Source organism: Panthera uncia, chromosome C2 (genome assembly GCF_023721935.1).
Source record: "Panthera uncia isolate 11264 chromosome C2, Puncia_PCG_1.0, whole genome shotgun sequence".
NCBI lineage: Eukaryota > Metazoa > Chordata > Mammalia > Carnivora > Felidae > Panthera > Panthera uncia.
The window spans coordinates 10079189-10107128 of NC_064810.1; the positions used below are offsets into that span (position 1 = coordinate 10079189).

The window sequence follows — 27940 nt, forward strand, 5'->3', positions numbered from 1 at the left end:
GAACCTCCCCGGACCTCAGTTTCCTCATCTGCAAAATGGAGATAATAGTGAGGGCCGCTTTTATAAGACAGGAAGACACAACGCTTTGTGCCTGGCACAGAGGATGAACTCGGGAGACGTTGTCCATCCGCAGGAGAGGCTCCCTGCCCGCCTCTGTGACTGCTATTCGGCAGGGCTGTCCTCCAGGGGCCTTTCTCGTTGTGGGGGTGCTCATGGGGCGGTAAGGCCGCCCCCAGGCGTGACTCTACAGGTCACCCCGTGCTCACCCCAACTCATGCCTCATAGTGTCTTGATCGCATAGAACCATCCCATGTGCTGCCTTAGCTTTCTCAGTGCCCCAGAGAGGGAAGAACCCCACAGGGAAACCACACCCGCCAGGAAGAGCCCCCCAGGATGTGGCATTCCATTCACGAGGAGCGCCTGGGTGCAGTCTGCCTGCTCTGTGTGACTCCCTGTATCTCTGACCTCGGTTACCGCCTCTCCGCTTTTTCTCTTGAAGTCACGGAGACCATCTGTCGGGTCATGCCCAGACTCAGGAAACTCTGGGACTTTGGTGGCATCCCCCTGATTCCAGTCTGTGTTTGAACAGCCAGGCCACAGGCACAGGACCACACAGTGACAGCCAAACCCAGCTTTGTAGGTTTCCAAAGTAGGCGTGGCCAACTGAAGACTCATAGTGACCCTGTCATATTAATAACGGAACAGAAACACCCAGCAGGCGCCTTGGCTCTCTGTAGAGGACCAAAGAGGAAGCAGGCTTAGATTCGAGCAGAGCCCAGGGTTGGGGGGCAGGGGGCATGCAGGCGGCTGTGAGGTGTCAGGAAAATGACTCGGGGGGTCGCGAAGTCGTGAGAGAGGCTCACTCGGGTGGTTGTAGAATCTCTGTCTTTAAAAAATAGAAACAGTAGTTTCGACTCAGACCGTTCAAACGGTGACCTGCCTGGAGGAAGAAGCTTTAACCAGGTGACCCCTTGATATACCTCTACCTCTGTTATTCTCTCATGCAGAAAAAAGGGCAGGTTTTTGCCCCACTGCTTGTATTTCCTGTAACATTCAAAGAAGCATCCAGGTGGCTGAGCTTGAGAAAAACAAATGATGGTCGCTCTGACTGTTCAGAATTGGCAGCCGGAGGGGAAAATATGCTATTGTAAGGGCCTGCCTGTGTATACAGTTGACTCCCCTGCTGTTTTATAACTCCAGAAAGCGGTCACGATTGAGAAGGGCTCTTTGAACAGGCAGAAGGGATTTGCTCCAGAGGCATCCATTTTTATGGCGTCTCTCCTGCCAAATGGAATTTGGGGTCTTAGGAAAAATGAAAAGGGAGGTGCTAAGCATGCTATAGAGAGGTGTAACAGTCCCAAGTAGACAGTCTCGCATTTCACAAAGGTCTTCTAGAAGAAGAATTAAATGCACACAGACTCCCAGAGGGGCTTGAGTAATGCTGACTTTTCTATTCACCCAGGAAGCAAGGGTGGGGCCCCTCACTGCTAATATTAGTATGCTGTTTTCCTCCTTATGTGAACATCTCGATTCAAGGTGGGAACTACTTTTTGATGAAGTTCTGCTCGCAGCCATTTTGTTTTTAATGAGAAAGTGAACAGAGTTGGGTGTTTTTTTTCCCCCCAGCTTTATTGAGATGTCATTGACCTATAGCATTGTGTAAGTTTCAGGTTTGCAACATGATGATTCGATGTACGTGTATATTGCAAAATGATTACCGCGGCAAGATGAGTTAACAGATCCATCCACTCAAATAGTGTGTGCGTGCGTGTGTGCATGCTGAGAACTTTTACGATCTGTTTGCCTGGCAACTTTCAACTGTAGGACACAGTATTGTCAACCATAGTCGTCATGCTATCCGTTACATCCACAGGACCCGTTCATCTTACAACCGGAAGCTTGCACCCCTTCACCATTTTTGCCTACTTCCCTGCACTCGTTCTACCCCCATCCCCTGCCCCTGCCCCCACGGATCGGCTCTCTGTTTCCATGAGTTCTTCTCTCTCTCTCTCTCTCTTTTTTTTTTTTTTTTTAGATTTTACATGTGAGATCATCCCGTATTTGTCTTTCTCTGTCTGACTTATTTCCCGTAGCGTGATATCCTCAGTGTTCATCCATGTTGTTGCAAATGGCAGCATTTCCTTCCTTATTAAGGCTGAATGATATTCCAGTAGGTAGTTACGGCAAAGTGGCCCTGGCATTGACAAGTACAATCGTTTTGAAAAGTTCTATCGTTTCATGGCATCAAAGAGCGGGGGAGCTGAAGAGAGAGCCTCCGGGCCTTGTGGCCTCAGAGAGAAGGGAAAGTCCCAGAGACATGAAATCATTTGCCTTGGTTGAGAAAAAGTAGTTGGTAATAAGGCAGGAGGAGAATGAGGGGCTCCTGGTACCTCATCCTGTTCTCCTGTCCACCTGTCCGTTCACCTCTTCATCCACCTGGGCCATCTGTCCACCACCTATGCCAAAGTCTCTGAGCTGGCTTCTCACCCTCGTGTTTTAAATGAGGCGATAGCTCATAGGGCTTCTCGCGTTCATCCCAGCTGTAAGATGGTCTGAAAGGGGCAAACGGTGGTGCTTCATTGCAGGCATGGAGGCCTTTAACTTGAAACCCTCATGCAAAGAATCTGAAGGAAAGCTTATGTCACTCAACCTGACGCTCAGGTGATTAAGGAAAGAACAGTGGGGGCGCCTGGGTGGCTGTGTCGGTTAAGCGTCACACTCTTGATTTCGGCTCGGGCCACGATCTCACGGTCCGTGAGGTCAAGCCCCGTGCCAGGCTCCGTGCGGACAGCGTGGAGCCCGCTTGGGATTCTCTCTCCCTCTCTCTCTGCCCCTCCCTCCTCGGCTCATGCATTCTCTCTCTCAAAATAAATAAACGTTAAGAAAAGAAAGAAAGAAAAGAAAGAAAAGGACTATGAATTAGAAAGCATGCCACAGCCGACTGTTTCCTAGGCCAAAGGGATAACTTGGTGCTTCCCACCCCACTTTCCTGGGTTTCGGTGGCGAAGGTACAGCAGAAAGTGTATTCCGGAGAGAAGTGAAAACCGTTTTCACTTCAGACGGTTATTTGCTCTTTCGCAGTAACTGACCTGCCATTTAGTGAGTCAAAACTTGGGGTTTGTTTTTTTCCACACTCCGTGAGATTTATTTTTCATGTCAGACTAAGAGAGAAATTACCAATTGATGAAAAGTTAAATTTATGATGGAGAAAGAGCACTGTCCGCAGGCATTTTCTCTGTGGGGAACGGTTCTTGCAAGCAGCCCTATGTAGATAGTACACAGACGCAACAATCCTGGGTGGCTTGTTATGCAAATGACAGTACATTTCCAGGACGGAGACAGAACCACACTTTGTGGCTTGTTAACACTTTGAAAGAAAAAGTCTTCTCGTTACGCAGGAGAGACAGGGCGACCGGCTTTTTCAGGAAAACGGGACTCGAGAGTTGTTTTTGATGTATTTTTTTATATTTGAGGGGATCTAATGAAAACTCCTAGCTCGAGCCCATGGATCTGTGATATGATAATCCTGAGATACCGAAGCACATTCTCTGCAGCTGTTTGACTAAATAATTTGTGTGGCGGCCCAGGGCCGTGGAGGAAGACATTTTGCTAAGGAGAGATTGAGGAGAGTTAGCAGCCGGGACCCTAGGTGACCCGACGGGCAGGGGGTGGGGATCCCAGGGGTGCAGACTGGAGAGTCCTTCTGATGTCACAAGCCATTACCTGTCTGGCCAGATAGCTGTTAACTTCTGGAACACTGAGCAACCTAATTAAAAATCGAAAAGATTAATAAAACAAATATTGGCCATCTCTGGGACAACACCTGCCCTCAGGTTAAAGGAGTCCTTCACAGTAACTGCTGTGCTGGCTTGGAATTCACAATAACAGAGAGCTAGGTGGAGCCGTTCCTGAAAAACTTCGGAAAATGCCATTTTCTGGGGCACCAGCCTTCTTTAACACTTAGTGCTGATTGTCTGCCCAACGCCATTCAAAGGGCTTCCCGTAGATCAACTGATCTCATCTTTGCGAGAACAGGTGAGGAAGTGGAAGCAAAGAGAAGAGACATCCCTCGCTCAAGGTCACAGGGTCAGTAAGCGAGACCTGAAACGAAACAGCCCAGACGCGGCCATCCGCAGCCGCCACGGTCTGTTCTGAAGAACTGCGCCAACCCCTCCTTGCGCTTCATTGTATTGAAATTTCTGCTTCAGAGGGGCGCCTGGGTGGCGCAGTCGGTTAAGCGTCCGACTTCAGCCAGGTCACGATCTCGCGGTCCGTGAGTTCGAGCCCCGCGTCAGGCTCTGGGCTGACGGCTCGGAGCCTGGAGCCTGCTTCCGATTCTGTGTCTCCCTCTCTCTCTGCCCCTCCCCCGTTCATGCTCTGTCTCTCTCTGTCCCAAAAATAAATTTAAAAAAAAAAAAAAAAAAAAAACGTTGAAATTTCTGCTTCAGAAATTTTTTATTAGGAGAGTGTATCAATCCGACTCTGGTTCAAATACAGCCGTCTTCAAGAAAGCCGAGCCTCATAGCCTTGGCAGTCATTGGACAGGAAGGGAACCCGCATTCGCCCTTGGATGAGGTTGTAATGCAATACAGCCTGGGGCATGGGGCAGGACCCGGTGAACGGCCACGTGGTCACAGGTACTTCATTCCACGTCTGTCACCAGGGTCTGCTTGGGGACGGACGTGAAGCAGGGACCTCCAGGAAAGATGAATCAGGTAACAAAATGAGGAGTGCCTGGGTAGCTAACTCAGTCGGTTTGGCATTTGACTTCAGCTCAGGTCAGGATCTCCCAGTTCGTGAGATCGAGCCCCGCATCGGGCCCCGGGCCTGCAGCTCAAAGCCTGCAGCCTGCTTCAGATTCTGTGCCTCCTTCTGTTGCCCGCTCATGCTCTGCTTTCTTTCTCTCTCTCTCTGTCTCAAAAATAAAGAAACATGAACACAGAATTGTTTTAATGTAACAAAATGATCACTTGAACAGTCCAAGTCTTGTGCCCCCTCCCCCCCCACCTTTGGCAAAGAGCTTCCCGGAAGGTCCAGATGTACGGGTGCAGCCCTCTGGAAAGATGAAAATTTGTGTCATTTGCCACCAAATGGTTAGTGGAAGTCCAGGCAGTTTTATAGATCTGTGAGCTCAGGATTGCAGTTATCCGTCTACAGTCGCTTTGTTTGCTCAGAACTGCTTAAGCATTTCTTCCAGTTAATGAACAGTGATCTACTTAATCCTCTGGATTTTTCAAATATCAGATTTGGACCTCAGTTTTTTTTCTAGATGAAATCTGGCTCCACAAAAGAAAAAGGAAATAATGCTATCTTCTTCCCTCCCACTCCGATATAAAGTAAGAGACAAGCTGAGGGTCAAAGAAGAGGAAATGTTCTACTGACTTATATCCCTCCCCCCTCACTCTGAGAGGCATTTCGGTGCTACGATGGACATTCTGGGGTGACTTTCTCTGGTACTGTAATTCTCATGTGCTAAGTTCCCCAACAACCCCCAAGACTTAGCAATGGCAGTTTTTCAAGGATTAATAATAATGTGCCTAAGTGTTTCCAATGAATTTTAGAACCTCTTTCTGCTTGTTATTTTTAGTAGTATGAAACAAGATTAAGAAAACTTTTATATAAAGATTTCCCTGGCCCTTGAGTTTTCGATGGACTTAATTCAGGCCCAGGTCCAAAAGGGTCCCTTGGACAAATGGGAATAGAGGAAGATCCTGGGAGAAGTATGCTTCTGTTCCTGGAAACAGGGATAATCCCTCCTCGGTGCTCCCCAAGACTCGGGGAGGCCTATGACCTCTTGGTAACTAGCTCTATTTTATATCAAGGTTACTAAGATTTTTTAGATGGTATTTACATTGCTGTAGAACAGAAGGGGCAAAAATCCCTTCCAGGTACCAGTGAGAATGCCAGGAAAGGATCTGGGCACCTTCACAGTCTAATGGAGGAGAAAGAGGAGAGAGGAAGCAGGCAGTGAAATTTAGACCATTACCTTGGATTTCTCTTTCCATCGAGGCCATTGTAAACCCAAGCACTGTCTTGAGTTTCACCCCGGTGAGGTCAAGATCTAAGCTAATGTATCACATCCCTTGTCAGAATTTACTATATGAAGTGCTAAAAGGAGAAAAAAGAATCTGTCTCTCTCTAGGCTGCCATTTCTTAATCTTAAAACATGTAGAAAGGTCTCTGGGTCCTGAACGGGGGACCTGGGTTTCACAATGACGCCATCAGGCCAGTGGATGTGACCTCAAGCAATTATCTCAGGTACTTTATTCCTCACTTTCCTCTACTGACCAACCAGGCGATGGGATGAGATAATCTCTAAATTAGCTCCCACTTGGAAGGAGTAACAAAATATTGTCCGAAAAACAGAGCCCTAAGTTCCACACAAGCAAGGCCCCTTCGAGGCCGAGTCTCTGGGCCCCCTTCCCTGGGGGAAGGAGACTCCGTCCTGTGTGACATCGGACATATCCACATGCACCCACATGTGTGATATGTTGGATACCATTGTGGGTTTTTTTCCTTCTGTAAATTTTTGAAAGAGCTTTCATCATTTTTTTTTAATTGTTATTGTTTATTTAGTTTTGAGACCGGGACAGAGCACGAGTGGGTGAGGGACAGAGAAAGAGGGAGACACACAATGCAAAGCAGGCTCCAGGCTCCAAGCTGTCAGCACAGAGCCCGACGCGGGGCTCGAACCCATGAGTTGCGAGCTCATGACCTGAGCCGAAGTCGGACGCTTAACCGACTGAGCCACCCAGGCGCCCCATTTTGTCCTTTATTTTTGAAATTATCTGGCTGTGGGTAACTTGTTTTATTACCTTCAGCCCCGATTTCACCACCATGAACAAGGTGAGTGCAATCAGGGTCTGAGATCCCCATATCCTCACTTGCTAACTGTGCGGGTGACCATACCAGAGAGGGAGGGGAGGCTGAGCCTCCATAAAACAAGGACAGTGGCTTTATTAACCTCACATGGCTGGGAGGCTGGATAAGACAGCCTCTGTGGAACATGTAGGGCCCACAATAAGTGTTCAGAAGACAGAGCAATTATTTGCATTTGGTCTTAGAGTTCTTTGGCTATGAGAAAACTCTAAGCCAAAAAAAAAAAAAATTGAGAATCCTCAGTTTAAAAATTCATGAAGTCGCCATCATGCTGCATTTTTTAAGACATTTAATTAAACATTTATAAATTTTGATTTTTTTTTTCAGTTTTCCTTTTGTATTTAGACCCAGCAAAATTTCTTTTCTGGCACTTTTATGGACCCTTGAAACACTCCGGGCACTGTTCCTAAGTCCCTCTTGGGTAAAATGTTGCTCCCAAGTCCCTCTTGCTCCCAAATGTTGAACTTTGTGAAAAATTCCAGGGGAAAAATCCTGTCTGAGTAACATCGCAAGTCGGTGCTGAGATCTAACGTGTGGGCTCTTTTCAATATAGGCATGACAGGGCTGTAGGACAGGCTCTTCCGCACTGTTCTAGAAAACTGACAAAGTGTGCCAGAGGCCCCTGGAATCTGAATCCTTGCCCCAGAGGAAGGCAGCTCTCCTCCCGGGGTACCTGGACCCGCCAGCCACAGGCAAGCTTTGCAGGCATAGGAAACCTGCTCAGCCACCCTAAACCATCGTGTCTTTCTAGACTTGTTTTGGTTTTTTGGTTTTTTGGTTTTTGGCGTTTTTTTGATATTTTGGTATCTGTTTGTAGGGCTTTTCTTCATTTCCCCCCAAAGACATTCAGTGGCACATTTCAATGACCTGGTGCTCCCACCCTACAGACTTGGAGACTTTTCCGGGTGCGTGTGGTGGGGCAGTTAGCATCCCACGGACCCTGTGGCCTGAGGGGAGTAGCTCAGCCGAGGTTCGTGGGTGGCATCCAGTTGCCCTGTGAGGGGACCTGAGCTGGGGCATTGGTAACCTCGGGTGCTACAGCAACAGGTGGGCCCCAGCTCCGTGAATGCCATTGCCAAGGCCGGCACGTGGACCTGTGCCTGTGGATGGACTGGGTTTGGCCGTGCCACACACATTATCAGACCGGCTTCTTGACTGTGGGACGGATCTAGAATTTTTTCGTACACCAGCCACTTCCGCTTTTTGTTTTGAAAACAAACTAACAGGGACGCCTGTGTGGCTCAGTCAGTTAAGCGTCCAGCTTCAGCTCAGGTCAGGATCTCAGGGTTCATGAGTTCGAGCCCCACATCGAGCTCTCTGATGTCAGCACAGAGCCTGCGTAGGATCCTCTGTCCCCCTTTCTCTCTGCCCCTTCCCTGCTCACTCACTCTTCCTCTCTCTCTCAAAAAAATAAGTAAATAAAAACATTTATTGAAAAAAGAAAAGAGGGGCGCCTGGGTGGCTCAGTCGGTTAAGCGTCCGACTTCGGCTCAGGTCACGATCTCGCGGTCCGTGGGTTCGAGCCCCGCGACGGGCTCTGGGCTGACGGCTCAGAGCCTGGAGCCTGCTTCCGATTCTGTGTCTCCCTCTCTCTCTGCCCCTCCCCCGTTCATGCTCTGTCTCTCTCTGTCTCAAAAATAAAAAAATAAAAAAATAAAAAAACGTTAAAAAAAAAAAAAAGAAAAGAAAGCAGACAAACAAAACTCTGCTCAAGTTTTCCCAAAGGCTTGGGTTTTTGTCCTGTAAGCTAGGTAGCCAAGAAAGTCCTCAAGTAAGAATTAGATCCAATGGATCTCCTAGAACTCCATCACCACAGAGAAAAAAACCAAACAAAGCAAAAACCAGAAGTTCAGCTTAAATAAGTAAAAGCCACCCCCTCGCCCTAGATCTGTATTTAAGTTCATTCGGGCTCACTTGCAATTTTGGGGTTCTGTTCTTTCAGTGTGCTTGTCCTTGATAATTGAGCTGTCTTCAAGGGTTTTTGCCATGAAAAGTTGACAATAAAGAAGGGATAAACTAAAAACAAATAATTTAGGTACCCAAAGCAAAGTTCTTTTCTCTTTGCCTTCTTTTTCTTTTTCTTTTCTTTTCTTTCTTTTTTTTTAAGGAACACGACTGAGTTAATCTGCCAACTCCCTAGACCCCTATAAAGTAAGTTAATGGTAGTACATTAGTTTGTTACTTCCCTGATCTACATATACTCAGGTTCCACTAAAGCCAGTATTCAGTAAAGCTGAGACCGTTATGGAAGTCTTTCGGTATTCTTTCATTTACCGAAATGTCGAACACTTGATCTATGTGTTTGGTTGGTTTTGTTTTTGTTTTTGTTCACCGTGGCCTAGAAGTCAGTCTTCTGGTCATTTGAGATAAAATGTAAATATTTTGAAATAAGTAAATCCTTAAGGACTGTATGCATTTATGGCCCCTTTTGGATTTGTTCCCGGGATCACCTTATTTTTACTTAGCTTTGAAGTGGTTTTGTGATATTTCCAATTCATTCACTTGAAAGAGCTACAGAGAACTGCACACAGTCACATCTTTTTGTTTCTCTCCAGCATTGCCAACAGGGCATAACCCCGGGTTGCAGAAACGGAGCAGAGAGCTCTGAGCCGGAGGGAGGGAGAGAGGCATTTGGAGCTGGACCAGCCCGGCTTCAGGTGTCATCCCTGCCACTGACCAGTGGCACATCAGTCTCCCCATCTGAAGAATGGGCTTAGCGACACCTGCCTTGCTGGAGGGTGTGAAGGTGAAAGGAGTGTGCCTGAGAGGCAGGCTAGAGCGGGGGTTGGCAACTAGAGAGTTGGCTGCTTCGTTCAACCCCGCCTCTCCTCCATGATCAGATTAGCCTCCCCAAGCTCAGCCCTCTCGGGTGTAAAACCAGGAGGGTGATAGCCCTATGAGAGGGAGGTCTTGTGCAGATTGATGATAGCACAGCCTGGCACAGAGGAGCTCCTTAAATATTAGCACGTGCCCTGGACACAGGTCCCTTTCCCTCATCCCTTAGCCTTTACCAAGGGAAACTACTGGAATTCTGCCCAACTGGGGACCAAATATGTGCCATTGCCAAGTTAGTTTTTATTTTTAAATTTTCTTTTTATAATGTTTATTCTTTTTTTTTTTTTTTTTTGAGAGAGAGAGACAGACAGACAGACAGAGAGAGACAGAGTGTGAGCAGGGGAGGGGCAGAGAGAGAGGGACACATAGAGTCTGAAGCAGGCTCCAGGCTCTGAGCCGTCAGCACAGAGCCCGACGTGGGTCTCAAACCCACGAGCCGTGAGATCCTGACCTGAGCTGAAGTCGGATGCTTAACTGACTGAGCCACCCATGCGCCCCATTGCCAAGTTATTTTTTAAAAACTCCTGGCAGATTGGGTCCCCAGCATACAATTCAATAAGGGCTTTTTTTCTCTTTTACCTTCCACCCTATCTACTATTAATTCCAAATACTGAACTGATTTCAACAATTCATTCCTCACTGAAGCAAAATCCTGTTAACCGGATTGCCCTGGAGAGAAGTGGTCCTTTTCCAAATAGAGATTTTATCGAAATTTAGTTGTTTCTTAACTGAATGTTAGCACTCATGCTGCTGTGTGCCTGTCAACATCTAGAAGCTTCCACGGCGTCATCTATAAGATGGGAATAATCGTATGAGCTGTCTACTGCCTAGTACTATTTCAGATGAGATAATATATATCAAGATGCTTGGTAAACAGTCTTACCAGTTAGGTAATAGAAATCTAATAGATTATAGTGCAATAATAGAAAAATATAATAGAAAAATTGATTATTATTTTGTATCTACTATACAAAAATCTCAGGGATCTTAAATAATTATTGTTTTTTTGAGGGTAGATTTTGTTTCATCAGGCCTTTCAGAACCGAGGGGAAGAAACGTGTAGAAAAGGAATAGAGAGGGGCGCCTGGGTGGCTCCGTCGGTTGAGCGTCCAACTTCGGCTCAGGTCACGATCTCACGGTCTGTGAGTTCGAGCCCCGAGTCGGGCTCTGGGCTGATGGCTCAGAGCCTGGAGCCTGCTTCTGATTCTTTGTCTCCCTCTCTCTCTGCCCCTCCCCCGTTCATGCTCTGTCTCTCTCTGTCTCAAAAATAAATAAATGTAAAAAAAGAAAAAAAAAGAAAAAAAAAAAAAAGAAAAGGAATAGAGATGCTCAAATCAGCCCCAGCTGCCAATCCGTACTGTCAGGAATTTTACTTTTTGCCATTAGAATATCCTATTTTCTTTACCTACTACTATATACCCTTGAAAAACACTGGAAGCTAAAAGCAGCAACCCTAACAGTTAAAAGAGCTGCATTTACTTTAAAGATGTATTTCTTTTCTGAAACCAAATGCCACCTTTCCTCGACGATTCTGGAATTCTAGCTTCTCTGGGTGAAAGGCTTGGGAAGAGAGTTCCTGGTAGAGTCCCTGTTCCCGGTCTTTCCACTAGGTGGCCGCTTTTTTGCCCATGGCTTTTTACATATGCTGCTTGCCTGAGATTTCTGGATTAGATTTCAGGGAGGTGACATGTTACACCGTTGGGCCTCCGTGCCAGTTTCCCAGGACGAGTCAAATCTGCAACAGCTCAGAGGTGAGACTCTTCCAAGGCTCCGGAGGCCGGTTCTCTGTCCTGTTCCTTCACGGACTGGCTGCCAGGACCAGGTTGGGAGAAACTCGTTCTCTTCCTTGGGTGATTCAGCCAGTCTCAAAATAAATAGGCAGGCAGAAAGAACTGGAAACTGCTGAAATTTGAGTCTCCAGGGCTGGGCTCTTCTCGGGAGCCGCTCGGTTGAACTGTAAAAGGAATCCTGAGCCCTGGGCAAGGGAGCGGCCACCTAGTGGAAAGACCGCTGGCCTGGGAAAGGCAGCTTCTGGCCCTGGCTGGCTGCACCAAGCTCCGCTTTCCCCTCCCAGAGCCTCCCTTTCCTTATCTGCAGAGCGGGAGAGACGATCTGACGATTTTAAGGTCCTTGTCGGCTTCTCGGAATCTGACTTGATGTCTGCTAGGAGCAGGTACATTTCCAAGGCATGGTCTTCCGGCCTGGAGAAGGAGAGCCCGGGGCCTTGCCCTCAGCCCACCGTCCCGGGGAGGCCCAGGACTGGGAAGCTGGGGGAGGGAGGGGGCATCTATCACTCCCCAAGCTGGAGAAAGAAACGAATAAAGGTCCACTCGAGAATGACATGCCACAGGTAGGGAAAGTCAGCCTAACTAGATTTCCCATGGCTTTGGCATCATTTAAGAAAAGAAGGGGGGGTGGAGGGAAAGACATCCCTATACCCACAAAGTGCTCAATTGTGCAAACCACAGAATCCCGGCATGGCCAGCTTCCTGAAGCTGGCCGGTCAGAGACCTTCGTGTTAATTCCTCAGCCAACGAGAAAAGATGGTTTGAGTCCTGTTGACTTAATTGCTAGATGTTTCTGAGCGAGGCCTGCCTCCCTCCTTCACCTCCTTGCAGCATTATGGGCTGTTCTTTATTACCTGCCCTACCTATCTGCACAATCTAGCCGCAAACAGCTTTGGTTGACCACACCACTTCCCTATTGAAAGTTAATACTGTTTGACTCATTCTGTGTTACGAACCTGAAGCCAAAGAAAACAAGCCAGAGAATAACCGGCTTGTATGGAGTTTGGAAAGCTCTCAGAGGCCCTGCTTGCAAAATCCTATACAGTAGCTTTACTATATCTCTCTGCTGCAGCTGCAAAGAAAATGAAGGAAGCAGAAGTAGTTAAAAAAAAAAAAAAAAGCTGGGGGGGGGGAAAAGTCAGGGCAGGGGTTTTGGGGGGGGGGGGCGCCCCACAGGCTATGGAAAGACTCACCATAATCTGCAATAGTTTATAAGTGCGTTCGCTCTGAGCTGAGATGATGCCTTCACACCCCGGAGTATTCATACAGGAGAGGGACTGTTCAGGGAGTTAAAAGGAGAGAAGGTTCAAAACCAGTGGTTGAAAAGGCAGGCGTCCTATTGCATTCAGAGCAGAGTGGAGCTGGGAAGCCGGGGTCACTGAGCCAGCCTTCCATAGGCCCGGTCCCAAGGTAAAGACAGAGGAAGAGGAGAAAGCCTCTTCCTTTCAGATCTGGAAAGAGTTGCTGGGAGAAGGTGGCCCACGTTTGGTCTTTCCTTCCATAACTGGCTCAGAGGTGGTCAGCAGGGTGAATGGGGGGGCATTTGTGTGTTGGAGTAAGTTGAGCTTTTCCCTCCCAACGTCACCTGGCAAGCCGTGGGACTAGTGTTTTCATCACCACGTCATGGCTCTTTGGGAATCCCCGGCAAATACCCCCTTGCCCATTCAGGTAACTGGCAGAAGATTTACTCCCCTACAGACGGTCGCTGCTTCTCAGCTGTGTGTTGACAACACAGGCTTTTAAAAGCCTGGATAAAAGCCTCAGTGAGGTCATCATCCCCCAGACAACCTGGAAGTTTTTTCTCTGGATGGCATGAGGCGGGGCTAATAGCTCGTGAAAAAGCAACTGCTGGTTCCTGTTGGTTTTCTGACCGGCCAGGGCTCAGAGATTGTGAGTGTGGGGGGGGGGGGGTGCCGTGGCCCTTTTACACACCTGAGGGGCTGCTCAGCCATTTTCTAGAAGACTTTGACAGCCCCTCGATCTCACGCTTCCATGAGGACGGCCCCAAGGTCAGTTGATTTATGACCAGAGAGGTGGAAATCAGGTGCTCCCTGCCCTCTCTGCTGCTGGGAACCCCCACCCCCCCTGGGGGCCCAGGACTTTTAGGAATGGAGGGAATTTACTTTCCCCTCTTCAGAAGTACAGAGGAGTAGAGCACATCGTACACACTGCTGAGTGCACATCCCAGGATAAGTCTAGCCTACCAAGGGGGAGTTTATTCACTCTTCTTTTTCATCCGTTTATTCATTCACCCAGCAGTTCCCGAGGTACCGTCTAACCTCATACGGGCCCTCAGTTTACTCTGCGGGTCACACAGGGTAGTGGGGTGCGGCGGGGAGGTGGATGGCCCCCGCAGGGAAGCTGGATGGCCTGTGTGGACAACAGGAATGCCCAGGCAACTCAGTGAGGCAGGTGCCATCTGTGGACCCCTGGGATGGTCTTCTCCTTGTCCGCAGGCCTTGCCCTGGGGCTTGCTCTGCTGAGAACCAGAACTCCAGAACCAGCTCAGAAGCTCCAGGCAGCATCCCCAGCCCAATCTCACCTCTCGGTACCGCCCCCGCCGAAACATACCCTCCAAAGTCCCCTTCCAGTCACAGCCCGCCCAGGGGGGTTAGGAACTCCTGGGGTAAAAGTAACCGCTCTCAGGTTACTTTTTAATGGCTCCCTAACGGGCTTTTCTGGAGACAGTCCCTTAATCAAGGACAGTGGATAAGCCTTGGAATTACAGGCTCATAGAGTAGAGAGGCTCTTGAACTTGTGAGCGGCCTGCACCCCTCCCTCTGTGGGGTCTCCTCCCCCCCCCCCCCCCCCCCCCCCCAGACGGCCACCTCTGGTCAAGAGCAAAAGAAACCGGACGGGTTCTCCGCCCTAAGCTACAATTAGGTCCTGAGTCACCAGACAGGAACAGGAGGTAACCAATGGCGACCAGCGACTACAGATTTTGACTACTTCGCTTCCAGGGTGGTCCGGGTCTCAAAGAGCTCCTGCGAGCGAGCTAAGAACTCCACTGTCCTGTTACTCTGAGGCCGGAACGGGAGCAGCTCCGTTTTGGTTTTGTTTCTGTCCCGCGAATCTGGGGGGCATGGCTGGGGGTGGGGGGCAGGCCTCGCGTGGGCCTTCCTTCCGCCGGAGTCTCTGTTAGTTTTCATCTGGCTTTGGCCCCAGCTGGCTCTGCCTCTCCCTTGTACTGTTGCTTTGTATACCTTTCCTTTCCTACTCGTCTCTAGCGGTTGGGTCTTTGCCCGTCGGACCGTGTGTGTGTGGGTGTCTGTGTGTGTCTGTGTCTGCGTGTGTGTGCAGATGCTACAAAAAAACAAAACAAAACAAAACAAACAAACAAGGGGAGCCGAAGCAGCTCTTTCTTTACATGAGGGTGTTGTGCTCAACTCAGCGCAAGGGCCTCTTATCTATTCTTTTTTTAATTTTTGGCATGATGAAAGAAACATTAGAGAAGACAAGTTGGGCAGACCATTTGACTTTTTTTTCAAATTTTTTTTTTTAACGTTCATTTTTTTAGAGAGAGAGAGAGAGACAGAGCACGAGCAGGGGGAGGGGCAGAGAGGGAAACCAAGAATCAGACACAGGCTCCAGGCCCTGAGCTGTCAGCACAGAGCCCGCCGCGGGGCTCGAACTCGCAAACCTTGTGATCGTGACCTGAGCTGAAGTCGGACACCCAACCGACTGAGCCACCCAAGCGCCCCCACTGACTTCTTTTTTTTTTTTAAGTTTATTTATTTATTTTGAGAGAGACGGGGTGTGTGTGTGTGAACGGGGAGGGGCAGAGAGTGTGTGTGAGAGAGAGAGAGAGAGACAGAGACAGAGACAGAGACAGAGAGAGAGAGAGAGAGAATCCCAAGCAGGCTCTGCACTGTCAGCAAGGAGCCTGACGCAGGGCTCCAGCCCAAACACCATGAGATCATGATCTGAGCTGAAATCAAGAGTCGGATGCTTAACGGCCTGAGCCACCCAGACGGACTATTTGACTTCTAATGAGACATTTCCACATGAAACTTGATGCGCTCAGTTATGACATTTTTCCTCCACAAGTCGTGTTCTGACCCCACTTGAAGAAAAGAGGCAAAACCCCACACCCTCGTGGACCTCACAGTCCAGTGGGCGCAGGCAGACCAGAAGTAATTGTTAATAAGTGCCATGGAGAAAACCAAAGCTAAAGGGCTAAGGGGTCGACTGGGCCGGGAGACTTTGCAATTTAAACTAGGGTGTTTAGGAATGTCTCAGGGAGAAGGTGAAATTTGAGCAAAGACTTGAAGGATGGAGGGATGTGGTGCACAGATATCTGGGAAAGGGGTATTCTGGGCAGAAGAAACAGCAAGTGCAAAGGCCCGGAGGCAGACATTTGGGAGTGATAGCAAGGTGGCCAGTATGGCTGGAGCAGAGCAGAGAACTCACACTGCCTGCCTCCTAGTTTCAAAATAAGGGGTATTCGCCTTAGAAAGCAGGCATAGCAAAATGCCAGGCTGGCCTCTAAAACATGAGCTTTATGCCATATGAAGGGCCAAGGCAGGACCACGGTTTGGAAAGACCCAGGATAGGGAAGCCCCACGCACGACCAGACCTGTGGTCACTCGCTTACCTTCTGCCACCTGCGAGAGAATCGAAGCTTTTCCCAACCAAAGGCATCGCTCTCCCCATTGGTGATTCTCCTGGGGTAAAGCATCGTGTCTGTGGGATCCCTAAGAAAGTCGAAACACGTTACCTAGGAAGAAGCAGCACCCCGACAGACTTTTCTCCAGGGTTCAGTGTGATTTTCCACCTGTAGAAGGTAGGAAGGCATGTGCCCAGGATACATGGGAGAGGGGGCGTGGACAGACACACAGGGAGAGGAATGAGCAGTAATCTCAGCCTTACATTCCCCTTGCCACTGATGACAGGGGAAGGGCAGGGGACCAAGAAGTATCATTATTTCCCATCTCATCAGAGAAGCAGGGAAATGAAACCCTGGAGTAAGGTTCAGCAGGCTGGCTCTCTTCCCAGCTGCAGCCGCTGACTCCTTTCTAGCAGGTCTTGAGGGGAGTCTGATGGCCCACTCCCTCTGGATGCACCCTTTCGATGATGAGGGGGAAGGGGCCGAGACCCAGAATGCGACGCCCCTACAGTCAGCAAGGTAGCAGGCAAGGCTCGGCGAAGGCTTGAGGGGAGAGAGGAGAAGATCCGAGAACAGTGATGTCCTAGGTCACTAGTAACTGTCCGAAAGGCCACTGACGAAACAGCAGGAGACAGGGGGAGAGCGAATTCTCGGGATATGTTGTGCAAACCTGCTGACCACCAGCACCCGGGAGGGCAGTGCGTGCCGGGTAGAATGCCAGGTTCAAGCTAGAGCTCCAAAGACCAATTAGACAGTTGAGCCTGGGACTGGCTGCCACAGGCCAGGTGTCTGGCTGAAAAAAAGACAGAAAGAAACCTTTGAAAGTCCTAACGTCATATGAGGTTGTTCAAGAAAGCCTGTGCTTGGAGTCACCCAACCAGAACGAGTTGAGTAGCTAATTGCTGAGATATAATTGCCGTGAATGCTTTTAGAGCCCCCTCGGAGTCATCCATCTTAGTCCTTTAATTCCAGGCTTCCAGATAAGGAGGCTGGGTGATGAAGAGACTTGCTCTTGTCCGCAGGAAAGTTGGGTGGAAAAGCAGATTTATAATAGAGGTTCTTAACAGGCAGACTGGCGGTCACGTTTCCCTGGTGCCATGTTGTTTCTCTGGCGGAGAGAAGGATTACGGCATCTGCTCTAACACCCCCATCCTTGGGGGCACCCAGAGGCTTCGACTGGAAAGGAGCAACAGGTTCCTCATTAACCCTTTCCTGCTCTTCTTCAAAGTCGTTCCGTAGACGGCAGAGCAGGAGTCACGTTCTGGGTTCACCTTACAGATCAGCCTGAGCACAGCCAGGGTGAGTCACCGACTCAGCTCAGTGATGGCGGGAGGGAAATGGTCTACGCCCACCTGTCTGTAGGGCAGACCTCTGGCACTTACAGCCGTCCTGCATACATTGAAGAGTTAAAAGATTAAGAAAAAGACCACCAGGTAGCTGTCGCCAAAACAAGGCGGTCACTCGTCACTCGGCGCTCGTGGATACTTCGTCTAAACACAGTTCCAGTATATTTGGTGTGTTCATTTCTAGCCCAGGGAAAGTTAGAAGCACGTTGAAGGGAGGAGTCACCCCCCTGTCTCGCTCAAATCCCCAGGATGTTCCCTGGACCAGCTTGGGGGGGGGGGGGGTCACATCGCTTGGGCCTTATTAGACGTCTAAATTCTCAGGCCACACCCCAGGGCTACCAAGCCAGAATGCCCCACGACTCGGATGCTCATTCAGGTGTGTGAGACATAGCTCTCTACTGTGGGGTCACAATACACTTCTGGCTCTACACACGAGCTGGGAACAGAAGTGGGACAGTAAAGGCAGAAAGTGCAAATCCTTATGGTGCTCTGGTGGCCCGGTGACCTACAATTACCTAACACCATTCACTGTCCTATCGATCCACCGGGGGGGCACACAGAAATTGGTATGGATAGGAGCAAGATTGCGGGGCGGTGGGTGGGCAGCTGTTCAAGGGAGTGGGTGTGTTTTCAGACCTGCCCTCCTTCTCTCATTGGCCGTGTGAGGTTAGATAAATGACACAACTGGTCTGAACTTCACTTCTCACACGTGGCTTAAAAAACAAAGCCGATTTCTCTGGCACGTCTCCAGTTCTGAAGTACTCTAACTTTGCAGGGATGTCCTAGTTTGACAACATGGGGAGAAATTAGAGGGAGAAGTTAGGCTACCAAAGTTTATATGGCACTGGACAATCTATAAACATGAATATATAATATGTATCCTAATATAGAATATGCTAACATACATATCATATATTTTATATCATGATATATACATGTGTGTATATATATATACATATATATATACACACACACACACACACACACACACACAATGGGACAATACTGTCCAGCATTAAATTAACCAGCAGACAGATAGTTTTGCTATTAGAAAGATTTATTTCATCACCTGCAAGGTGCTTTAAGGAAGGATCACATTCACATTCGGTATGATTACTTTCCTGTCCTCAAGACTTTAATAACCCCGGAATCTAGAGTTTAGACTGTTATACCAGGAAAAATGAGCTATTGTCTACACACGTCAATTTCTTTTCCATAGTCCTAAAGCCATAGCAAATTAAGGGGGAGATACCCAGGTTTTTATATCCAGACCCATGTTGTTAGTATCAGATTGACCAGCAAGCATCTTTTGAAATGCAAAAGAATTGTATTGTATGCTTTTAGAATTGTATGCTTTTAGAAGACTCACAAGGTCATGTATAGACATACACAAATATATGTATCTATACATATATAGAGATCTTTTTGGTATTATCATTTCGCATACATTTTCTTCAACTGTTCATCATGACAATGCTTCGAATCTATGCCTTCCTACTTTTTCTGCTGAGAACCTATCAAGAAAAGTAGTAAACCCACACCAGAAACATGGGCTGACAAGCTGCCATAAAATTATTCTCTCTGGCCAAAATCTTCCAGGAAAATGTGACAATTCAGCCTTACTTGTTTTCTGTGATAGAGGAGAATATAGTTCGGGCGCCTGGGTGGCTCGGTTAAGCACGGAACTCTTGATCGCAGCTCAGGTCTTGATCTCAGGGGCGTGAGTTCAAGCCCCACGTTGGGCTCCAGGCTGGGTGTGGAGACTACTTTAAAAAAAATTTAAAAAGAGAAAATATCATATTCCACAGTTCAACCGTGGTTTCTTAAAAAATATAGTTCAGTTATGGAAGAGAGATGCATACCTACTCAGTCTAGTTTTTATAGCAGAAAAATTGAAAGCTGGTCTCATTATCCATCATGGCTATCATAACATTTAGGGATGCCTTGTGGGCAGCTATCCCAGAAAGCTACAGGACGTATATCTTTGGAATGAAGAAGTAAAATTTTGCAGATGGGATTAATTTATTTTTATTCCTTTTTTTTTTCTTTTGGCTTTTTATGACACTATGTATATAATAAAATCCTAATCAAATACTTCTTCCAGAATGTGGGAATAGTAAGAGAGAAACAAAATTAAGTATCCTTTTCAACTCTGTTCAAGAGTCATTGAGATGTCCTGGTATGAAATCTTAAAGCAGCCACTATTTTAAGGGCCACCGTGTCAACATTTTCAGCTTACTTACAGTGGGCTCAAAAAGTCAGACTACCAAACGTGCATGCTTAGGGCTGCATGGTAATTCTACTAGACTTGATCCAGAGTTGAATTCCTTGCTGCCCTCTGAAGCCCAGTACTCAGCAAGAAGGAAGAAAAGGGAGCTTGATAGTGGACATTTCCCATATTTAAAATTCAGGGGGCAAATTGACATTTTAATTGCATGCAGATACAGGAAACCGGAGACCTAAAGCATCCATTTTCCCTGGCTTGAAAGTTTATATCGGAAGCTCCTGTATTTCATACAAAATATGCCTCTTTGGCCCATGAAATCTGATGGCTTCAGAAAAGAAGAGTTAGGTGTTCCTTTGATCTAGCTTATAAATGCATCTGAACCACACCTTTCAGATGATAATGCTTTTTATTCCCCCCCCCCACCTTGCCTTGGTGTTACGACCCTCTAGCACCCTGGTGAGGAAGTGACTGGTGAGGGGAGATTCCCTGCAAAGATAAGAAGGCTCTTACTTACCGCCAGGATCACATGTGGGGAGGGCGCGGAAGGAATGCTTCCCCCCACTCCTCTGGCATTAAACTCAGCCTCCCGACTCTCGGGGCTTAGAAAATGGCTGCGAGTGAAGAATTGTTTTCTCTGAGAGTTATGCCCGAACATTCCTGCTAAAGCAGGCAGTCATCAGTTAATCTCTGTAAATGACTACGATTTGGGCAGGTGTCAGCTGATACAGAAATTGCTCACATGTTAAAACTTTTGGTTTTTTTAGACGTAGGGCAATGAGAGGGGACTAATGCAAACAAATCATCTCACGTTGTGCCCGGCCACAGTAGCGGCTTACCTAAAATGACTTATTCCTGCTCCATGTTTTGGGTGGCACGTGATCCCCAACCTTGGGGACCGAGGCGGACACAACCGACAGCCGCTCTTCAAAGGCAGACCGAAGACTCCAAATTGCCAAATGCTGTGTACTCACGATGATCTCGTATACATCATCCTTCTCTGCCACTGGGTGCCCAAGGTTTTGAAATGGGTACAAAACCTGCTGGAAGCCTCTGCGCCATTATTTCGCCATTCTTTCTGAGGCAGTGGAACTCCCCAGAATCATTTGTCCTGCCCTCTTCTCTCCCTGACTCCTAATACCAACCATTAGGTCGTGGTAGGCATTTAAAACTGCTTTGAATGGCTTCTGAGTCGGAATGCTTTTGCTTGTGGGAATACCAGATTTCTCAGTCTGATCAGCGGAAAGCTAAGAATCTGTCCCAAATATAAAAGGAGGGAGGAGTCAGGGTGCCTGGGTGGCTCAGTCGGTTAAGCGTCTGACTTCGGCTCAGGTCATGATCTCGCGGTTTGTGGGTTCGGGCCCCACGTCGGGCCCCGTGCTGACAGCTCCGAGCCTGGAGCCTGCTTCGGATTGTGTCTCCCTCTCTCTCCGCCCCTCCCCCACTTGCGTGCGTGCGCTCATGCTCTCTCTCTCTCTCAAAAATAAATAAACATTAAAAAAAAAAAAAGGAGGGAGGAGTCAGGGAAAGATCCATCCAGAGACACTGAATTACACCATGATCCACTGAAATAGAATGTTCTAGAAAAAGACATTTTCATACTTCTGAGAGAAAGGGATGACAGGAGTTGTTCCGGGACCTGGCCCTATGGCCTTTTGCCCACAAGGCCAGTGCTTAAAATACTCAGCCGGTAAGAGGCCTCTCACATGTGTGCTGGCCCTGTGTGACTCAGGCTGTTTGTGTTCAGGTCGAGTGTTGTGGGCTGCGGGGCTGAATCAGAGTCCAGATTTGCCTTGGTGACACATGAAAAGAGGGAGCGTTGCGTTTGAACTACACAAATATTATGCTTAAGTCGTTTTCCTCATTTTGGAGCCAAACAGGTCTTGTCCATGATAAAAATCACTGCAGTATAGTGGGTCCTTTTTTTGGTCTGGAATTTGAGACTGCATCCACTGTGCCAAGGGGCCTGGCAGCAGGAAGAAACGGCAAGCCACGGAGATTTGGAGCCGTAATTCAAGTTATAAAATTTAATTTTGTAATTGTAGCGATCGGGAGCTGGGCTGAAATGCACTTCTCCCACCCGACTGCCCCCCAGGCCGGGGAGAGTAGACTCCTGGAATTCTCTTTCTAACTGCGGGCTGGGTCAGGGCATGCGAAGCAGCCCCAGTTTATGGCAACGAGGTCCAGTGTTGTTTGGAGGCCACCTGACAACGGCGGAGGGGGTTGGGGGGGGTCGGTGTGTGAAACTGGTCAATGACCCTTTATTCGAACCACAGGGGTAAGGAAGGAGCAGGGGCACATCGTCTTTGAAAGGGGAATGAATCGCCTGGCCCCGCGGTGGCTAGATCGGTACATCTCGAGCCTCAGTTCTGCTTGACAGGCCTGCGTCTCCAGTGTAGAGACGTTTTGTTGGAGGAATTAAGGAAGGAAACGGGAGGCCCAACCCTCCCGGCCTGTCCCATGTGAATGGCCTCTGCTCACTGCATCGTGGTGACAGTGATTTTGATGGGGAACAAGGCAAGGACACTCCCCATCTATACAGACACTGAGCCCCCCACCCTTGGATTCCTGAGCCCTTGGGCAAGCTCATCTGGTCTGCTGGCACATCCTCTGGGCTCCAGTGGGCCCAGCCTGCTGGGAATACTGGACCCGTTGAGGCCCAGGCTACACCTTCCGGTCCACCCCCCTCTTAGAGGGTGCACCTGGGGAAGTCGGCTTCAGGAAGGAATGCTCAAGAATGCCCGTAGAAAGCTTTCGAGGAGAGGGAGAGGAGAGGGGCCGAGGGGCTGCCCGAGCCCTGCATTTAGCAGGAAATCGGACCTCCCCAGGGACTGTGGGTTTGCAGCCACACCTCATTTCCTGCTGGAAGGGGCGCGCGCTGAGCTCCAGGGCCCACTTTGCTGCCTCTAAAACCTGCCAGTGGTGATTGGATTTGCAGTAGGGATCGGCCGTTCCGATGCCACAGGGAAGGCACCTTTCCTGGCTGCCACAGCTTCGCCCGCGGTGTGCGGCCGAGCGCCAACCACCGATGCTCCTTCTCTCCCTCTCGACCTGACGCGGTCACCAAGGCGGGTGCGCCCACCGCGTTCTGCCCAGCGGAGGTGGGCGCACGGGGTTAGGGAGACGGGGCGCACACTGGGTGGGCCACCCAGTGGCCTGGGATGACGGGGGCCCCGAATCTCCCCCCGGGGCGCCCCAGCCAAGCGTGCAGACCTCCAGCGAAGCCACGTTGGGGGCGAGGGGAGAGGGAGGGGAAAGACAAGAAAACCCCGGATGTCAGGAAATCCACAATACATTTTCTGATCTTTTCCCTCCCTCCTTCCTTGCCTCCCTCTCCCCTCCCCACCCCACCCCCCTCCCCACAATAGGACATCGTCAGAAACTAGATGATCAGACCAAGCCCGGGAGCTTGTCCTTTTCCGAGCGGCTCAGTGAGCTGGAGCAGCTGCGGCGAACAGCCATGAGGGTCAGCCCACACCACCCAGCCCCCACACCCAACCCTCGGGCCTCCTTGAACCACTCCACTGCCTTTAACCCTCAGCCTCAGAGTCAGATGCAGGGTAAGTACCTGGAGGGAGCCCGCTTCCCGCCTCGCCCTCGGGCCGCACCCCCTCCCCCAGACCAGTCCTGGCTTCTTTCTCCTCCTTGCGCTGAGGGTGGTCCTCGGACCAGCAGCCTCGTAGACGCGCAGGGTCTCTGGCCCAGCCCGGACCTACTGAGTCAGATCTGCCTTGTACTGAGATCCCCAGATCCGGAGGCTTTGCTGCCTAGGATATGGAGAGATATCTATCTATACGTAGATAATATCTTGAATGTTTTCAAGAGTTAGCTTTGGCTATGCTGTTTTCCTCCCTACCCATTAGGCTAGAACACACACACGCACGTACACACGCACACACCCCAAGCGAGGTGAAAGTCAGGAGGTTTCAAGTTCCTGTGGGCTTCAGATCATTGGTGGGGCTTGTACCTAATTAATATATGTCCTTTACGAAAATATAAAGAAATACGAGGAAAGTCTGGCTGCCATCACATCAAAGGTATTATTTACAATAAATAAATTTGCAATCAATAAAGAGTGCAGATTAACACACACACACACACACACACACACAGCCATACACGCATACCCTGGGGTTTAGCTAGCAACTGCAAAAACACTGTAAAATACAATAATTGCATAAAATGCCCTGTGCCAAATTAGATAATACACAAAGTTCATTTGCACCGTAGAAACCACTGACGTCAATGGTTATTTGCTCTGTGATACCATGTCAAATTTCCGAAATACAGTCCCTTACTCTGTGCTGTGCAGCACACAGCTGTATGTGATATGGTCACAGTCAGATTCTCTTCTCCAAGTAGCAGGCTTGTTGGACTCAAAGGGAGAGATAAGGGACACATCTGGGGGAGAGAGCAGGTGGCCAGCCAGGGACACGCTACCTGCCCCCTGAGACTGCCAAAATTCGCTTCCCCGGGTGCTTTCTCTGTGTGTGTCGTATTGCGGGATGTGCTCTCCTCGTGAGTTCTTTAAGGTTTCTAGACCAGTACCCCTCTTTTGGGGCTAGCGCTCGGGGGGTCCTCGAAGAGTAGGCTGACTCTCTTGCCCAGAGTTCGACGGCTCCTGTCCCAGGCTCTCATAATTATGTTTCTGGGGGCGGTTCTTTAATTTGAGTGGAAAATTCCCAAAGACAGCTTCCCGTCAGATGCTCGGCACACAGCTGTTAAGTGGCCTGTGGGTAGAGTGGCCCCTTTGTATCGGAACAGAAACCCAGAGCTTGATTCGGGCAGGTTGTGTCTCCTCTACAAACTCATCTTAGGTGTCTTGAGAAATAGCCTCCGTGAAAGCATCAGGTTTATGGTGCTTTATCATGACTAGTCATTCAAAAATATGCACACTGATCTTTTCTAATGCCAAAATGCAAGCATGGACGGTGAATTGGGTCGAATGGCACATTAATGGAAAGCGATAGGCAAGGGGTTAAATGATACTTGCCTTCCAGATAGAACAAACTGTCAAGGAGATTTTTTGATCTTGTGTTGAGGGCCATTGAAATTACTTTACGTCACCTGCAGACCTCCATCTGTGACATCAAAGGGAAGATCTCTATTCTCTTATTCTCTCGTCGTATGCCGGGCCATTTATGCTACTAGGTTGATGAAGGGACTTGCCTTTTTCTCCTGATATTGGAACCAAAACTAGTCAGCATTTTTTAAAAAGCAATGGAAAATTCAACCACAGCGGGGGCAAGTTGAAATGGTCACCCTGAAGCCAGCTTTGTTTCAGACGGTTTTGGTGAGGAGTGAATCAGATCTGATTTCCCTCCTTGTCAGATACGCTCTTTTTTTTTTTTTACCAAAAAGGAGAGGGGGAGGGTGGTAATTGAATTCTTGTCCTCGGCAGTCAGCAGCTCTTGGGTGGAGACACAACCGTGGACGGGCATTCTTCAGCTCTTTGGAATACTGTACACTTAGCAGAGTATCAGGTTTAACACAGAGCATCACCCCTTTATTGTTCCTTTTGAAAACTTTTTACTTCTGCAACATGTAAGTAATAATAACTTGCTTTTAGAGGGCCCTAGAGGCTTGGTTGCTATGCTAAAGAATGTGTTAACTATACTGCTAATGCCCTTTCTTTCCAAAATATGATTTGCTGGTCAGTACATCACTTGTAAAATTATAGGAACTTTTTAAAAATAACCGCCCAAGATATATTCGTGTAAAACCACTTTTTCTTTCTTCCTTTTTTTTTTTTTTTTTCTATAAGGAAATGTTTTTTTTCCCTTAGTCATCTTTTGAGTAGACCCTGGGGATTTTTTTTTCCCTGAAATTAGAAAGTTAACAGGGATAATAGTAAAGTCTCTTTCAGCCAGAACCTTCATTTTGTTCTTGACAAGTGGGAAAATGGTTATTTTCCTGGCTTAGCTCTGGAGACTCCATATTATATTTAAGAAGATGCTTTATGTAAAAATTCAGCATGTGTTTATGGCTCTCTCTGAAAAGGCATCAATCGCTATAAGAAAAATATCCCAAAGGTAGTCATGGAAGTTGAATAGGGTGCCGTACAGATGTGTGAATGTTTTCAGCATCTGGAAACGTCAGCAGCTGGGGGCTTGGAGAGATCGTGGGCTGACAGAGAGGCTGGGATTTCATCCGGAGAGCTCCGCCTGCCCCTTCAACTCTGCCCGTAGGAAATCACAGATGTAGAATAACGCCTCTGTTTATCTGCAGTCAGATGTGCTTGAGAATCCCCCAAAACAGACATCTCAAATTATCTGAAGCAAGGTAAGGGAAAAGGGGGTCAGGCCGCCACCCACCAAACCACTGTTCATTTGGTGAGGTTTTTAACTATTAAGAGGGCTGAGGTCAATTTCAACTTCCTACTTTACCAGCTCTTATTTTTTTTTTTTTTTAACGTTTATTTATTTTTGGGACAGAGAGAGACAGAGCATGAACAGGGGAGGGGCAGAGAGAGAGGGAGACACAGAATCTGAAACAGGCTCCAGGCTCTGAGCTGTCAGCCCAGAGCCCGACGCAGGGCTCGAACTCACGGACCGTGAGATCCTGACCTGAGCCGAAGTCGGTCGCTTAACCGACCAAGCCACCCAGGCACCCCTACCAGCTCTTAAAAGTGAAGAGAAAGCCATTTTGTCGCGGCTACACGATTAGGCAAGAGAGCATCACGAACTGCCACGGGCGAGGTTTAGGATTCTCATAGAGTCATGGGAAGGAAAACGGACACGTGTCCTTTCAAAAGATGGGACGGGACAGATTCTAGCAAGATGAAGTCGCTGATGCTCAATCGGTCACACGCACTCCTTTAGAGATGGCTCCAGGCGACCCAAGCAAGTCATTTTAAGAATTTGACTCCTGATTTACCAGAACTGATGAACCACATTTACAGCTGCATAACCCCCACCTTTCTGGGAAGAGGTAGACAGACTCACATCTGAAGAAACCAGAGAAAGGAAGGGGCCAAAGTTTTGTAGTTCTGCTGCATGTTGGTGTGTGGTTTAGCTCTTTAACCCGTTAGGATGTATTTTGGCACAGGTCAGACCTTTCGTACACATTATTCTGTTCTCACCGCAATCCCCTGATGTGGTTTGTAGACAGAGGGGATAAACCCCACAGGCTAACAATTGCCCAGATTCTCCAAGAGCAGAAATGACAGACTTAGACTCAAACCCAGACCTTTCTGGCTACGGAGCCAGTGTTGCGAGGGTGGCAGGTTCTGTTGGATCAAGGATCCATGAGACTCAAGGCTGACCAGGGTCAAAAGATCCAGATCCTCAAAGGGGCGAGGGGAGGAGTGCTGAGCTGGACATTCACTTGCCTTCTGTTAGCATTAGATGTTGCTGATGATGATAACCTTAGGGCCAGACTCTGTGGCGGGCACCTCGAAAAGCTATCTTTTTGGGGGGCGGGGGGCTTGATTTTTCAAGCTGGGGACAAAAGGACACTTAACTCAGAATCATGAATCTCCAGCGTGAGGGAACGAAGGACGAGGAGGGCTTCCCAATTGCTCTTTGTTTCCTGGGGCAGCGGCCCGGCCTTCCTGCATGTACAAGTCTGTCTCTCTCGGGGTCCGTTGTTGCCGGAACCTTCCGGACGTCCAAACACAGGCCACCTCTGATCAGCCCTGAGGAGTATGCGCGTGCCTCTCGCCGAGAGTTGAGAGTATGGCCAGAGGGTGGAGACCCTGACATCTCAGATTCACCTCCTGACTTTTAGTATTCCAAACGATTTTTGTTTTGATAGTGATTTTCCCCAAAAGTCAAAGTTACTTTGGAAAGGCTACAGTTGTCTGTGAAGCTTTTGGAGGTATGAATTGACTTTGTTCCTCAGCTATCCGGTTACATATGTCAGTGTTTATCAGCCACATTGACAAAAGGGAAAAAAAAAACCTTTCTACTTCCCTGTAGGAGGTGAGAGAAATCCCCTTTCCAGCCTTGGGGGTAAAATATCAAACTTCTCTTTTCTTCTCCTCACTTCTTCTCTGTCGCTCTCTCTCTCTCTCTCTCTCTCTCTCTCGCGCGCCTTCCTTTTTCTTCTAGAAGTTCAAAATCAGAGGGGTGGGAGGCTATATAGTCCAAAGCCAGAGGGGTTTGCGCATGTAAATGTACGAATGGTCATTTAATGCTTACACAGCAAAGCAAACTAGTCAGGGCGCTAGGAATCGACTTAGAAGCCATGCGGTAAAGGTGAAAAGTGAATGATTTAAAAATCACTCTTATCTAGCGTGGTAGAACTTGAGAGCCTTCAGAGG

The 27940-nt window shown here is 48.5% G+C and overlaps 1 protein-coding gene across 2 annotated transcripts in view; it reads left to right on the plus strand.

Annotated features, from left to right (window-relative positions):
• The window catches only part of RUNX1 (RUNX family transcription factor 1), a 106259-nt gene that overhangs the window by 38522 nt on the left and 39797 nt on the right, over positions 1-27940 (plus strand). The window contains exon 5 of one of the 2 annotated variants that reach the window (XM_049629258.1): positions 23046-23237. The exons of the other annotated variant lie outside the window; for it this stretch is intronic. Within the exon in view, the coding sequence (XP_049485215.1) occupies positions 23046-23237 (192 nt within the window). The remainder of the gene's footprint in view (positions 1-23045; positions 23238-27940) is intronic. 2 annotated transcript variants of the gene reach the window in all.